Genomic DNA, 10,892 nt, shown 5'->3' with positions numbered 1-10,892 from the left:
TTTAAGAAAAAATAAAAAGGATAACACAAAAGTATCACTTTACTAACAACAGTTTTATTTTATGCAGGATGTTTCATAAAATTCTGTTTGGACAGTGTATGCACTAGAACTGGTCAGACACAGAAATCTACTTAGATGTAGGATCACACACATTTAAAGCCAAATTCATCCCACTTCTTTGAGGCCTTTCAGTGGGCATCTAAAGGAAGAGTCGCCCTTGGCTTTTGAAGATTTACTAGGAGATAAGCAACGTCTGATTTACCTTTGAAGGCAACTCTCACTTTCCATTGATTCTAGAGTGAATTTAGGTATTTAGGTGTGAAAGTTAAACTACCCACCGTGAGACAGATGAATTCAGGTCATGTTCTTAAATGCCACAGTTCCTCTCTCAGTAAAGACAGTTAAACTAAATGTTGAGTTTATACCAGCATAAATGAAGAACCTTTCAGAAATTATTCTGTTACATAGGCGTGAATGACATCAGACTGTCTGGTTCTGCTACATCACACAGAACTCTTAGCATATTGTCAGCTCAAAAGATGCATAATTTAATTCAGAACAGTATCATTCCGGTAATGCGAAAGAGCATTTTCCCATTATTAAGTATTTTCTGAGACAGCACAAGATTACCCTTTCATGTCCTTTATGAGAACACTAGATGACATATCAGCAAATTTCTCCTCACTAAAGAAAATCAAAGTCCCGATATTTGAAACTGTGCTTTGTACATTACTTTGAATATCTCTTTCTTTCTGCACCTCCTTATATGAGTTCATAAATTTATCAGACAGCCTACAGGTACCTTTCATTAGGGTTACAGAGCAATTCATATTTTTTATATTATTAAAATGCATTTCCTTTTTTCATCAAATAAGAAGAACAAGAATCTCTCACGATCATTTGAGGTATTTACTTCCTGTAATTTGTGCTGGTTTGGAATATTCAGGCTAAGTAGATGACAGTAGTTCGATGACAGTGGATGATTGCATTTTGGCCCTGATAAAGTCAATGGCACACCATTCACTGAGGTCAGCAAGGCATCATTCCACTTTCAGCCCAATTCTGAACAACTCACAATTTGGAGATTTCATCCGTGACATGATATTCCATACCGAAATACAATAAAATGGAATTTGAGACTGTAAGAGTCTCCAGACAGACTCCTCACTTGGAAAACAGCCCATTCATGATGAGATTTCAACAAAGGTTTTAGTCTGAACCAAGCTAAAAAGGAATCCAGAGAAAGGAAGGAATTGATCACATAAGTGTTAAGAGCCAGTACCTCTCCTCTGGAAGAAAATAATTCTATGGGTGATTAAAGAGCAATAATTTTTATCAATTACTTCTAAGTCACCTAAATAAATAACACAGTTTCTAATTATAAATTATTCCAACATACAGAACTCTACATATAGGCCACTCACAAAAGAATTAATTTTTGTAACCTACAGAAACATCGAGGTTCAAATTTTTATCCTTAATCTTGAACTCTGCACTTCACATGTTTTCAGCAAATGCCGTACTATATTCCAGACCATGTATGTTCCTGTTTGTTAGATAAATAGTGTCTCTAGGTCTAATAATGGATATAATTGACTGTCACGTGGAGCCAGGACTCCTCTAGCAGTCACATCATTAAGTTTCAACAGCAAGTAAAACTATTTTGATGGATTAAAAAAAAAAAAAAATCTGACCCATGACTGCAGCTTTACAGTTACCAATAATTTTATAAAACCTGACATGTATTTTTTGTTTGATTTGCATTCTAACGCTATCAGGATAGTATAACACTATCAAATGAATTGTGCCATGTACTTTATATATAATTGAGGATCTTGTACAGAAATTCAACTCTTGGTCTGGCAAATTAACTGTTCAAATGGAAATCTGATGAGGACTGAATGCCAACCATGTGCTAAGGGGGTGAAAGGAACCAACCTGACTAAGATGCTGAGGCTCATCTCCACAGACATCACTCCTGGAAAAAGCTCTATTGCTCTTTTGGGAGCAACAGAGGCATATAGGTATGCTCAGAGACTGTAGCCTCATGCAATTCAGTAGAACTCTGAATGCCAAGCCCCACGTGCATTTCCCTAGGGCCAGCGTCACTTAGTTACGAAGTAAATAACTGAAATGTTTTCCTTGGCGTTTATTTTTCTCAGGCTTCCAAATATGATTCAGAGATGTAAGCATTTAAACAAAGGCTGCCTTTTAAAAATTCATCAAAATCCTCCTAACTGGACAGTTCAAACAGCAGCATAGTACAATCCTCAACATTTAACAAAGGGAGCAAAAAGGAAGTAATATTAAGGTAAAGTAGACTAGTTTTCATGAGCATCTTTATGAAAGCGTAACTGAAAGTGCCAAAACACTTTTCCATGCAAGGTACCTAAACGGACATGCTTTTCCAAAAGGTCTAACAACTCTCAAGTTCTACTGACAGTCTTAAGTATAACTCTATGGAGAAAGGGGATGTTAATGTCTGTGTCTGCATAGCGACCACCCTTCCTCTGAATGCTAGTGACAGAAGAGTATTTTGAGAATAACTGCACACCCACAAAACCGTGTGTTATAAAACTGCATTCACATTCTTCATACACAGAGCCACACACTCGTCTCAATGGGAAAATAAAAGAAAAAAGATCTACTTAATGACCTATTTGACTTAAGATCAGCACAGTCATAGAATTGGAATTTATCTTTTAATAGAGAAAACAAGGATTTTTTTTTATTTTTTTTTATCACCAGGCCTCCGCAGCATTCCTCCTCCATACTGCAACTGAAAGTCCCAGATCTGCATCTTTTAGTGGGCATTCTCATCAGCCACACTCACGTTCATTCAGCCTTCTGCTGTGTCTTGGGTTGCTATTCATAAAGGCCACAATCTCAACAGAGTCCTTCAGCTCCATAGCTGGGATACCTCCTGTCTGGTACTAACTTTGGTCAAGTGGTCATGTAACTTATTTTTAAAAATCAACAAAACAATGATTTGATTGAAGACTGAAGACTTGCCATACCTGAGGCATTCCAACTTGTTTTCAAAGACACTGCTTTTTCTTTTACATAAGTTTAGCATGATAATTATAATGCATTTGCCTTCACAAGATCTAAAAATAAAGAACAGAGGTCTCTTCTACCTTTTTAGATCTGTATAAGAAACAGACAATTCAACGAAATCTGAATAATATATTGTGCATTCTCTGAACTGGGAAAGTACAGTACAGAAACGCATCCTAAATCTTGCATATAATTAATGACAGCAATGATGCTGTTATGAACGTGCAGCACAGATGACACTCCTGACAGACGATTCTGTCCATCCTAACTCCTCAAAAACAAACAAAAGTTGGTTTATAGTCTATTGTGGCATTCCATATGGCATTTTCAGGAAGGGATTTAAAGATCTCTTTCTAATTCCACAAATACACAGTCAGTCTTAATTCTTACCTTCAACTGCTCTAAAACATCTGACAGAGAAAAGCCTTTTTATTTGTTCTGACTCCAAAGTAGAAATCCTGGAAACAGAGGGCAAATGCTGAAACTTATTCTGTCAAGTACAGACAGTACAGATATCAATATCAATTTTTTTTTTTAAACATACAATCAAAAGTGGCTTCAGAGAGAAGCCAATTTGAAGGAATGATACTTGGAAACCAAAGTTTCACTAACAGGTCAGTGCATATGAACTGGTTTAAAATTTCCTTTAACATGGCATTTCACCTGGCCAGGGATGGAATCTAGGACTGAAGGGGTTAAAACCAACTCCTGCTAGTAAATGACAGCTAGGTTATGGCTAGTGAGACTGCAAAGTATCAATAGCTTTATTGTGCTAGAGGCTTATTTTGACATACTACTGACTGGCCAAGAAAGAGCTACTTTTATGTAGGTCATAATGAGCTATCACAACATTCACTAAAGGATGTGAAATGTCTTCATGGGAGGGACAAGACGGCAGGATAAGACAGGGACACAAAAGTAAGATTGGAAGGAGAGGTGAGAACTCCTTTATATGAAAAATCAGCAAGGGTACCTGCTACCTGTACAAGGAAACTCACTGCACTTTTGACATTGTCTAACGCTTACCACCCAAATGAACAGTAATTACATGCATATTTCAGTGTAATAAGCCAAAATTCTGATCGCAGCTCCCACAAACCAACGGAAGCATATTTCAAGACAATTCCATTTGTAATAAAAAACAGATGGTAAAGGAAACAGATGTCTCTTTGTGATCTGATTAACACATCTGCAGACATTTACAACATGCATGCATTTCCAAAGAATGCTGAGCAAGTTAAATTGGAAAATGGGAAATTTTTTTCTTAATGAGCATGAGTAAAGAGTGTGACTCATGAAGAAAATAAGCTGTGAAAAAGACACATCTATCCCATAAAGCCTATCTGTTTCCAAACCAATATCATACTACAGCACCATGTTAAAGAAACACCAATCACAATAAAAAACAGTCAACTTTGGAAATTGTTTACTGTACGGAAACATGCCTCAAATGTGAGGAGGCTGAGACACGTGATTTTCAGATTTCTCCCCTTTCTGAAAGAAGACCTGAGCTTAGCAAGTGTTGTCCTTCAGAAATCCATTGTATAGAAAAGCAAAACATCCCTCAGCAGCAGAGACCTGGAGATTTATTTAAGATCTTCTAAATCTCAGATTGCCATTTTATGCAGACATCAACAATAAGCCATTGACAATGACATCAAATATTTGCACTGGTCTCAGTGAAACTGTGCACAAGAGTCAGCAGAGAAATATGTTACAACAAAGAAGGATGGAGAAGTGTCACTCAGAAAGAGAAAATCTTACAGGACCTCTTAGAGAAGATGTACAGGTTAGAACAGTGCAAGGAGCCAAGATGTTAACAACCTTAAAAATTAAGTTTAGGTTGAGGCAGGTCAAAACGACATAAAATCTTCTCCAAATTTAACCACTCATTTCAGAGATCTTGTTGGTGTCTTAGATGTTGTCCCATTTCTCTTTCTCTGGGTAGTTTACTTCAGGTTCACAAAGGGTACCACATTGTCAGGCACGGAGAATGAAGGCTTCTCTTTCATCAAAGCACAAAACCCAATTAAAGTGCCACATCTCTGAGCTGAAGGAACCATATCCTGTAATGATATTCCATATCCACGTCCATTCCAGTCCTGGGCCTGTCTGCTGAGACTGTACATAAGGAACTAGATTCACTCAAATGTTCTGACAGTTTCCTCCCCGCTGAAAGATGCTGAACAGCCTTAAATCTCAGCTTATGTTTATTTTGCACCACTATAGTGACCAGTGATACACAGACAGAATGCATCAGTAAACCTGCACGAGGGAGCTAAAGATCACCATTGGGAACCGGGACAGTGCAACCAGTTTAATTTCATATAATCCATCACACCACCATCAGGCGGTAAGTACTTTCAGGAACTAACCACATGGGCTGGAGTCAAACTGGTGAGCTGGAAGTGAAAAGCTCCGTATTCTATCACTAATCCCCTGAGCTACAGAGTCCCCAGCTGGCAGTTCTTCAAAGGTTCACACAGTTGGTTTTCTTTTCTTTTTTTTTTTTTGAAAGGCAGCAAATGTAGTTACAAGTTTTTTTAAAAAACAAACCAAACCAAAGCAAAACCAACACAGTTGCAGGAACAACTATCTTTTTCTTAAAATAATCTCTCTTGAAGTAGCAGACTGTACACATTTTACAAGAATAAACAAACTTCTCTAATATTTATCCACAAATTGGGAGTCAGAGATCATTAGTGCAAATTTCTGCTGACCGGCAGCATTTATTCTACAAACTTTGGGTATCCTAAGTGGTCCATTAGAGAACAACAGATATCTTCAATCCGTCTAATCTCTTCACGGGGCATGTTTTCTTTCCAGGCATGGACACTACTTGGTGAAATTTCCCCTTCATAAGGAAGATAGAAAAGACTGGTGGAGGTGGCAAATAATATTTGGTTTAAGCTAGCAGGAGGAAGAGGAATACCCAGAAAGGCAAAAATTGTTTCAGCTGTCTTCTGAGGAAAGCTCACAATATCTTCAAACTTGACCAGCTGATAATTTGTTGGCAGCAAGTCCCCATTTATTCTCAGCGCTGCTGCTGTGTTTGCTAGCCACAAATAGGACAACACAGAAACAGCGTTCGAATTAGAATTTGAAAGTTCTTTTCTTAAGGACTCATATTCAAAGGCATAGCCTTCATTTACACGACATTTTCCTTTACCATCCTCCCCTTTAAACATGGCGGCCAAGTGCTGTGGAACTTTTTTCAAGGAGTAAAGGTTTGGCTTATTTTTGTACAACATCGAATAGATCCATGCCCGCGGGTCCCTTACTACATATAATGCTCTCATTGACGGTCCCAGGATTTCCTGAAAGAAGGGAAGCTTTAACGTCCAGCTCCCACTACTTAAACTAAGCACAGGTCGTGCATTAGGATAGTAGACGAGATGTCTTCTCAGTTCCCTAATATATTCAGCGTCTTTATCTGGACTCCCTCTCGCCCTGCTTCTTTGCTCTGAGAGAGATTCTCTCTTTCTGGATCTTTTCTTTTTGTCTTTGCTTATGGCAGAATGCTGAGCAATTTTACTTCTGCTGGCTTCATATAAATGAATATTTTGTAAATGTAACTTTGTGCCTCGAACTAGAGACTGAAGCCACCCTTGGATAAGACGAAAATGACCGTTCTGGACATCAGAAACCTTCCATTCACACGGATCTACAAAGGAATCAATTTCAAACTCCGTCTCCGGAATTTCGAGATAGGGTGTAGGTATCCTGATGTACAAGAAGTCACTGCTATTGAAAAACAGCTGTTTTAAAATCTCTGCACCAGAAGTGGGAAGTGAAGTAATGATAACATCTGGCAAAACAACGGGGTTTCCTTCTAAGTGTTTGGCTTTATTGCCTTTATCACGTTCTAGCCTTGTCATGTCACTGCTCCACTTTGCACAGATGGGCTGAGTACACACACGCCACACATCCACCAACTCAATAAGCCACAGAGTGACAACCAGTACCAGGATCCAACGCAACATTTTACCGAAGGATATGTAAAACCGCCACTGAAAAGCCAGTATGACCAAACTCACACCCAAAATTAACCCTGCGATTACATTCACTTTGAATCCAAATGGGAAAACCACCCTAGTGCTTTTTATCTGTTTTTTCACAGATTCAGTACCTAGGCCAAACCTGGTCACTCTGTTTTCATGAACTACTTTGGCAAAACCACCAAATCCCAAGTAATCAAACCTCGTCTTTAAATCCTGATATTCGGTCACAACAGAGATGGTATTTTCGGTGTTGTTGACACTGAGCGAAACCTGAAATCCAGATTTTGCATTATCTAAGAGTCTACAGTTAGAAACATTGACATACGGGCCATAGAAAAGGTAAACAATCCTTGTAAGCATGTTTTTCATTGGAAAGGTAACATTTACAAACTGCGTCCATCGCTTTTTGAATTCAGCAGCTTGTTCTGCCTCCTGTATCCTAGCAACAGGACTACTCCCATGATGGTCAAACCAAAACATCTTGTAGTGGGCATCCCAGACGTCCATCATAGCTCCATTGTATTTGTTCTTAAATTTATAGGGTATGTATTTAAAGTCAATGTCAAGATTATGAAAAAAGGCACTGACGGAATTAACAGGAGAGTCTTCCTCCTTCTCGATGTGGTCTGCTACCAACAACGTCTGAGAATTTAAGAGCAGCAAAACGCGATACACACTTTTCAATTTCATTGCTGATGTGTAAGCAGATACCGCCTCTCCACTCACAAACATCATGTCTCCAGCCTGGGAGGCTGTTACAATTTCTCCGGTTGAATCTCCAACCTCATCACCAATCCACTTCAGCCACTGGGCACACTCACCAAGCTGTCCCTCCCAAGGCTGGTTGCACTGGCTCGTAGGAGATGGAGCAAAGACCAAGACATTGTTCAGGTGGCTGAGTTTAGGTCCATAAAGAGCCTCAGATACAAACACCTGTCCATTGGGAGCGAAAGTGAAGGAGTTCTGATCAGGGTGTTCATGTCCTGGATTGAAACTCCTCCACCCATCAATCCAGGCATATGGTTGAAAGTGAACGATATCATAGACAGCACGTCCACCAAGTTTTCCAGACTTAAAGGACACAAAGGTGTTTGTCTGACCATTTGGCAGTCCAGCCCCATAAGTAACAACTCCCCAGTTAGGAAACACATGCATTTTAGCAGCACCATAGTCAGGAGGTGGCTGAGGAGTGATTTCAGCAGCGTACCATATAAATTCGGTGTGTAGTGTGCTCCACCTCTGTGCAGTGGACGGCACCATCGGCCCATCCTTGGGTCTGTGTCTTCTAATCTGCTGGGCCAGCCAGTTGCCGGCTCCATTCCTCATGATAAACTTGTCCAGGAAAACCAGCTGGCTCTCAGGACCATAAAACCAGTTGTAATTGGAATCTGCTACGCCCACAGTCCTCTGAAAGCCAGGTAATAGGGTGGCATAGTAAAACCAAAAGTGCATTTTGAGCCAGTTATTCCCCAAGTTGTTGATACCAAAGTGGCGCTGGGCCAGAAACACATACTGGGTTATTGACTTGGCTGTGTAACTCCCGTAAGCTACTCCCTCATCCAGAGACCCATCTACAATATGATTGAGCAGAAACATTGTCTTCTCCATCACATCAACAACAGCGTGTTTCCAAATATTTGCCTGAGATCCTTTGTCCACCCCCGCAACTAAAGCCCCAATAAGCAAAGCCAGCATATTGGTCGCTTGGTGATTATGGAGAAGCTGCTTTCCCCAGGAACGAACTTTTGAGTACTCGTACATTTCCTCACTTACGGACCAGATCTTCTCCAGGTATTTCTGCCTCCTCTCCTTTTCCAGTGAATTATATAAGAAGTCAAAAGCAGTGGCAAATCCTGTTAGGGAGTGACCAAGTGGCACTTCATCTCCAGGTGCGTTCTCAACCAGCCAGTTTTTGTAGCCAGCCATTCTATCCATATACTCTAGAGCAAAATCAAACGCAGCTTTATCTTCGGGGCAGAGCAAACAATAAAACGCCAGAGGTGGCAGATTGTTACCATAAATCTCATTCCACTTTGCAGCAAAATCAGTGTGCTTGGGTGGAGGTAGGTAGTATAAAGGGTTGGACAGCATAACCGTCACCGCACTTCTGATGGCTCGAAATAGATGGGAATGGCTGGTGCGAGCCTTCTGCCTCAGCTTCTGAACTTCTTCAGCATCGAAATACAAGCTTGGGTGAAGAACTGGTTTTTTCAGCTTCTGCTCAGCACTAAGACCTTCAAGTTGCTGTTTTTCATATTGATCTACATTTTCGATGAAAGTCACCCAATCAGAATAGTTGCTCACAGATTCTTCACCAGTGAAGACAGCAAACATCATTAATGCTAGAAATAAAGTATGCCCCGTGACCATCAGAGCCATGATCCATCAGGCAGCTCCTCTTCCCCAGGCATGCATTTCCTAACAAAACACAATGTTCAGACATCAAACTTTGATCCAGTTAGTACAAAAGCGAACATCTTAAGGCGTATTTTTCAGAGCAAAGACTCAGCGTGTACCTTGCATTCTAATGGATACTCAGATTACTTGTAAGCCCAGCTACGGCACCGAAATAAAAAGGCTGTTGAAAACTTAATTCTCAGGAGACTTGTCTGTTCACACTTTTCTCAAACACAACACCACAGTATAAATAGTAAAATTAGGAGAAAATTAAAATCTCTATGATATGCATATAGAACACAGGTTGACAACGCACAGTAAGAGACTGAAACATTCTCCCTCAATAACTTGAAAAACTTGAAAAAAGGAATCAGTCATACATTTACTTTTTTTTTTACTTTTTTTTAAAAAAGCTTTCAATTAGGTCAAAATCCATCTTTAGAGCTGACAAAAACTCCACTGATCACAAAACGACATAATTTATTCAAAACAATGTGTTGTATTTGATGAAACAGGGAATTTACAGCACTTAGCAAACAGACTCCAAAACTGAAGTAGCTGTCTTCAGCCTTCCCCTTATCTCAATTTCTGTACACACTCCTTCCACCTTCCTCTTTTGGGACTCATGGGAGAGAGGGAAGGAAAAAAAACAATGAAGAAAAATTCAGCATAGATGCTCCATTAGCTGCTTTTGATGAAGCTGCAGCGCTTTTAACCACTACTCCCCTCTGCTCGTACAAGGTGCGCCGGGATCAATAGTCAGAGTACCGGTTTATTTCCACGTCTTCTTTCATCTTCGGTTCAGTCAAAGATGCCCAAAGTTTGCCTCAATGACTCAGATAATCCTGCTCCTCCCATTACGAAGTAAAAGGAAAATATGTGAAAGAGGCAGAAAGCCAAGACTTTTTTGTTAGAAGAACAGTTTTGAGTTTCTCTCCACTTCGCATGTCGGTTCTTTCTGTGGAAACAGAAGTAAAAGTTCTCTGAAGCTGTACAGGTGTCAGAACACAGAGTACTTAAGAAAACAAGATATTGCTAACTTTCTCAGGAAGATGAGTTAATACACTGTATCTTTTACAGAAATTAAATAAAACGGAGCATTTTCACAAAACTTATCTTTGACAAAGCAGAATTTCAGATTGGCTACTGAAGCTCGCTTTATTTCACCTTCTCCTGCGTGACTATGAGGTCTCAGGGTGTATTTTTTTGTTACGCTGCCAGGAGCTACCCAAGAAAATAGATCTGAAACGTGCCACCAAAATTCAGAGGAGCTCGAATTAGAAGATACCTGAATAAACACTTTTCATATATGCCTGTATAAACCGCTCGCGTGGCTCTGCCGGACAAACGCAGAGGTGAAGAGGGAGCGCGGACTGACCGACCCACGGCCCCGGCAGCCCCGGACGAAGCTTGACGGCTGCGGCCGCGCCTCCCCTC

The 10,892-nt window shown here is 40.1% G+C and overlaps 1 protein-coding gene across 1 annotated transcript; it reads right to left on the bottom strand.

The window, feature by feature from the left end:
- Positions 1–5,786: 5,786 nt before the first annotated feature.
- DSEL (dermatan sulfate epimerase-like) lies at positions 5,787–9,437 on the bottom strand. The gene has a single exon (XM_010143928.1). The coding sequence runs from the start codon at positions 9,435–9,437 to the stop codon at positions 5,787–5,789; it is 3,651 nt and encodes a 1,216-aa protein (XP_010142230.1).
- Between the last annotated feature and the right edge of the window lie 1,455 nt (positions 9,438–10,892).

This window comes from Buceros rhinoceros, unplaced genomic scaffold (assembly GCF_000710305.1).
Source record: "Buceros rhinoceros silvestris isolate BGI_N320 unplaced genomic scaffold, ASM71030v1 scaffold42829, whole genome shotgun sequence".
NCBI lineage: Eukaryota > Metazoa > Chordata > Aves > Bucerotiformes > Bucerotidae > Buceros > Buceros rhinoceros.
The sequence above is the reverse complement of the archived record's forward strand: the minus strand, read 5'-3'. Positions and strand labels throughout refer to the sequence as shown.

Coding starts and splice junctions, on each gene's coding strand:
- DSEL (XM_010143928.1), bottom strand. CDS start 9,437: ATGGCTCTGATGGTCACGGGGCATACTTTATTTCTAGCATTAATGATG.